Source organism: Tinamus guttatus, unplaced genomic scaffold, assembly GCF_059628265.1.
Source record: "Tinamus guttatus ecotype Peru unplaced genomic scaffold, ASM5962826v1 Tinamus_guttatus_pri_ptg000150l, whole genome shotgun sequence".
Lineage (NCBI taxonomy): Eukaryota > Metazoa > Chordata > Aves > Tinamiformes > Tinamidae > Tinamus > Tinamus guttatus.
Genome location: NW_028288684.1, coordinates 8,327,592 through 8,331,145, shown reverse-complemented (window position 1 = coordinate 8,331,145; position 3,554 = coordinate 8,327,592). Strand labels below are relative to the sequence as shown.

The 3,554-nt window shown below is 43.0% G+C and overlaps 1 protein-coding gene across 1 annotated transcript; it reads right to left on the bottom strand.

The window, feature by feature from the left end:
- Positions 1-591: 591 nt before the first annotated feature.
- On the bottom strand, positions 592-3,171 carry LOC104578316 (uncharacterized). Its single transcript, XM_010225875.2, has 3 exons — positions 3,003-3,171; positions 2,254-2,316; positions 592-1,394 (listed from the first exon to the last, which is right to left on the bottom strand). The coding sequence occupies exons 1-3, from the start codon at positions 3,166-3,168 to the stop codon at positions 592-594; spliced, it is 1,032 nt and encodes a 343-aa protein (XP_010224177.2). The 5' UTR covers positions 3,169-3,171.
- Between the last annotated feature and the right edge of the window lie 383 nt (positions 3,172-3,554).

The window sequence follows — 3,554 nt, the reverse complement described above, 5'->3', positions numbered from 1 at the left end:
CACAAGAGTTGCACTTAATTACGCATAAGCTGTTCATTAAATTGATTGTTCTGGCACTGCAGGAAAAAAAAAAGTACAAGCCCATTTATTTTAGATCTTTTAAAAAAGAATTTTGACAACCGCAGATTAGAACAGTTTATAAATAATCATATATTTTGTGACATGCTTTCTTTCCCAAACTGCAGTGTTTTACTAAACTTATAGGGAAATCTCTACCTGCTCCCAACCTTGCTCAAAGCCTTGGACAGAAAAAGGCGAGCGCTCCTTGCTCTCCATTTTAGCCTTTGCTGTAGTGCCCTGTGTGTTTTCTGTTGTCTATTGAACTCAGTTGAAACTGGCCAGGAAATTAAAATTCTATAAGGGAGAACTAGGGGACAGAGACATACAGCATTCGTGGATAGGTCTTGTTTCCTTAGGAAAAAAACGCTCAAAATGCAAACAGGAATTACTATTCGGAAGTTCAAGACCGGGAAGCATTCTCAAGATGTAAAGCGGTGTAGCTTATAGTGCAGCACCTTTGTGGCTTATATCATCCCAAAACCTAGCTCGGTAGGAACCAAACAACAGGTCAAAGAATAATAGAACGTGGGTTTACGCTGCAGGTAGTGGTGCCTCCAGCATGTCGGAGTTACTAAATAGTAGGAATCCGGTAAAGGTTGTGTCGTCGTCTGCGTCGGCAAACAGCCCGTTGAAGGCTTCTCCAGGGTGCGCCTGCAGCCAGACCTCGTCTCCGCTCTGGAGTTCAAGGATGGTGGCTCCGGAGGCCTGGTCCTCAGCGCCCTGGTACATGTCCACAGTGTGCAGCAGCTTGATCCCGTTCTTCACGAGGGCAACTCTGACGTTCCGGGAGTAGATGGTGATGTGGTAGGTGAAATAGTAGACGCCAGGATGCTTGCAGGTGAACTTGCCAGTGGTTGGGTTGTAATCATTTAGGCCGTTGTAGAGGACCTTGTCAAACTTGATGGGACGGTTGGAAGGGGGAAATTTGGTGGAGACTGTGAGGCCTACACTGAAAGCACTTCTTGGCAGGACTGCAGTGGCACCGACGTTCCCTTTATCTCCTCTGTCTCCTTTCAAGCCTCTTTCCCCCTGAACTCCTGGATTACCCTGTGGCCCCAAGTCACCAGCACTTCCTTTAGGACCTGGATAACCAGTTGGACCAATAGGCCCTGGCAAACCAATTCTTCCAGGATGGCCAATCTCACCCTTGGTCCCTTTTGGACCTATGGGCCCAATGTCTCCTTTTAATCCCTTTTGCCCCTGCAGTCCCAGCTCTCCCTTCTGACCTTTGTAACCCACTGATCCTATAACTCCTTTTGGTCCAAGTTTCCCAGGTCTTCCTCTTTCTCCCTTATCTCCTTTGTTCCCTTTTTCTTCAACAGTCCCATTGGCTCCTAAATGAAAAAAAGAAGACACTGTATTGTGATCTTCCACCAGCATAGTGAAGCAAAACATGCATTTCAGCAAAAAAAAATAGGTGTGTAAATATGTGTCATCACTGCCTACTCCTGCATATGCAGTACCCCATACCTATAAGTGTAGCATAAACATAGCGTCTAATGAGTCTGCTATGGCCTTAAAAAGCAGCTCCCAGGAACAGCAAGAGACAGGAATGGGTGGCTACCCGCTTTGTCTGCAGGCTGATAATAACCCTGAAAGCTCAGATTATGTGAAATGTTGTGTATCCAGACACTGCTTTCAGCTTTCGGTCTACAAAGTAGCTGGTTCACAGCCTAGTAGATGGAAGGGGAAGGCATCTGGCCCACAAGGTGACACCCAGCACTTGCTTCTATGCAGTTTCTACACAGTGGGGCTTAGCTTGAGATACCTACATACTACCAAAGTGTAGCTAAAGGGGTTTTGTCCTTTTTTTTTTTCTTCAACATGCTCCATTTATGCTTCACTCACTCTTGCACCTGAGTCCAGAACCCTTGAAAAGCCACTGATAACTGTGGAGATTCCCAGGTGAAGGTCTTACAATGGGAAGGGCAATTAGCAGGAGATAGACTTGTCTGTCAGAAGCTACTATAATGTTCACATACTCTATTGTTATCATTCAGCAAAAGCATCTGATAATTCTTTCATAAAACTCCCAGATTTAGGCAGTAAAAATTTGCATTACACTATTTACATTACTTCTGACCTTCTTGAAGTTACTGAGAGTGTTTAACAGCAGCAAGAAACTAAGAACAGGTGAGATTCTTTACTGAGGCCCCGTGTGAAGCTAACTAGTAAATTGAAACTCTCTCTCACCTCGTTCTCCTTTCTCTCCATTTGCACCATCTTTCCCTGGAGATCCAGGAATTCCCATTTCACCTAGTAAAAAAGAGAAAAACAGATCTTCGTTAAACAATTACATTGCTGCAGAACTGGGGTTTAATTTTTGCTGTGATCCTTCATCTGCAAGCCTTGGTTAACAGTGATGTGAAGAAGAGTTACTGGATGCCACTACTGAAACTTACATCTTACAGGGAAATAGAGAGCATGGAAAGAGTATTGAGACCAGGGCTTTTGGAGACAAAGGAATCCTTAGGTGAGAAAGAGAAACAGAAAACCCCTTCCTATTATACCAAAGAAGAAATCAGTTGTTTGGTGGTTTTTTTTTTTTTTTTGGGGGGGGGGGTGTTTTATGAATGTGAAGTTTGTTGCAAAGGTGCTTTACTGAAAGATCATTGCATTTGCAGTCTTGCAAATGTAATAGCAACTTTGAAGACTTCAAAATTCTCAGACAGATCTGAAAATATCCCCAAAATAGAAGATAAATTCTTTCTTAAGTTATTCTTGTCTCCTCCACTTGACCTCTCAATAGTATTTGCTGTCTTGCTCTCTTTCTCAAGTCTTGTCTTACATTTCCTTCTTCAAACAAGGAAACAGAGGATTGTGTGAAAAGTGCTCTGAAGGCTGGGCAGAATAATCCTGTTAACGGGCTGTGACTACAGGCAGCTTCAGCAACTAAAGGCGCCCAATTTCACACATTAAATTGTTTATGTTGAACACAGTACCTGGATCCCCCTTGTCGCCTTTTGAGCCGTCACGTCCATCCCGTCCAGGTATGCCATTGTGGCCAGGATTGCCAGGGATGCCAGGATACCCTCGGGTACACATGTCCTGCTTTTGTGTTTCTTCCGTGCTGACTACAATAGCCAGCAGTATGATCCAGCTTTTCATTCTTTAGATAATTGTGTAATTTTGGCTGAAAGATTTAAGAAAGGAAAAGTAGGTCTGCCTGTATCTACCTCATTGTCTCTGTTCCTATATTTAGCCTGTGAGCTTGTGAATTCAGGAAGGGGATGCAGGGTAGGGGGAAGGAAATGGATTGTCCGTCCGTCCGTCCCCCCCTTTTTATAGGTCTGTTTATAGTGTTAGATACAATCCTGGAGACTGCTGAGTGCTATTTGAGATATTATTTTAATAGGAATATCAATCACAGTTTCATCAGACTCTTGAGACTTTAACTCAGCTTTACATTTTACATTTACATTTCAAATGCTTTACATTTAAAACATGTTACGTTTACATTTAAATGTAAAAAATTACATTTAAAACATTTCTTA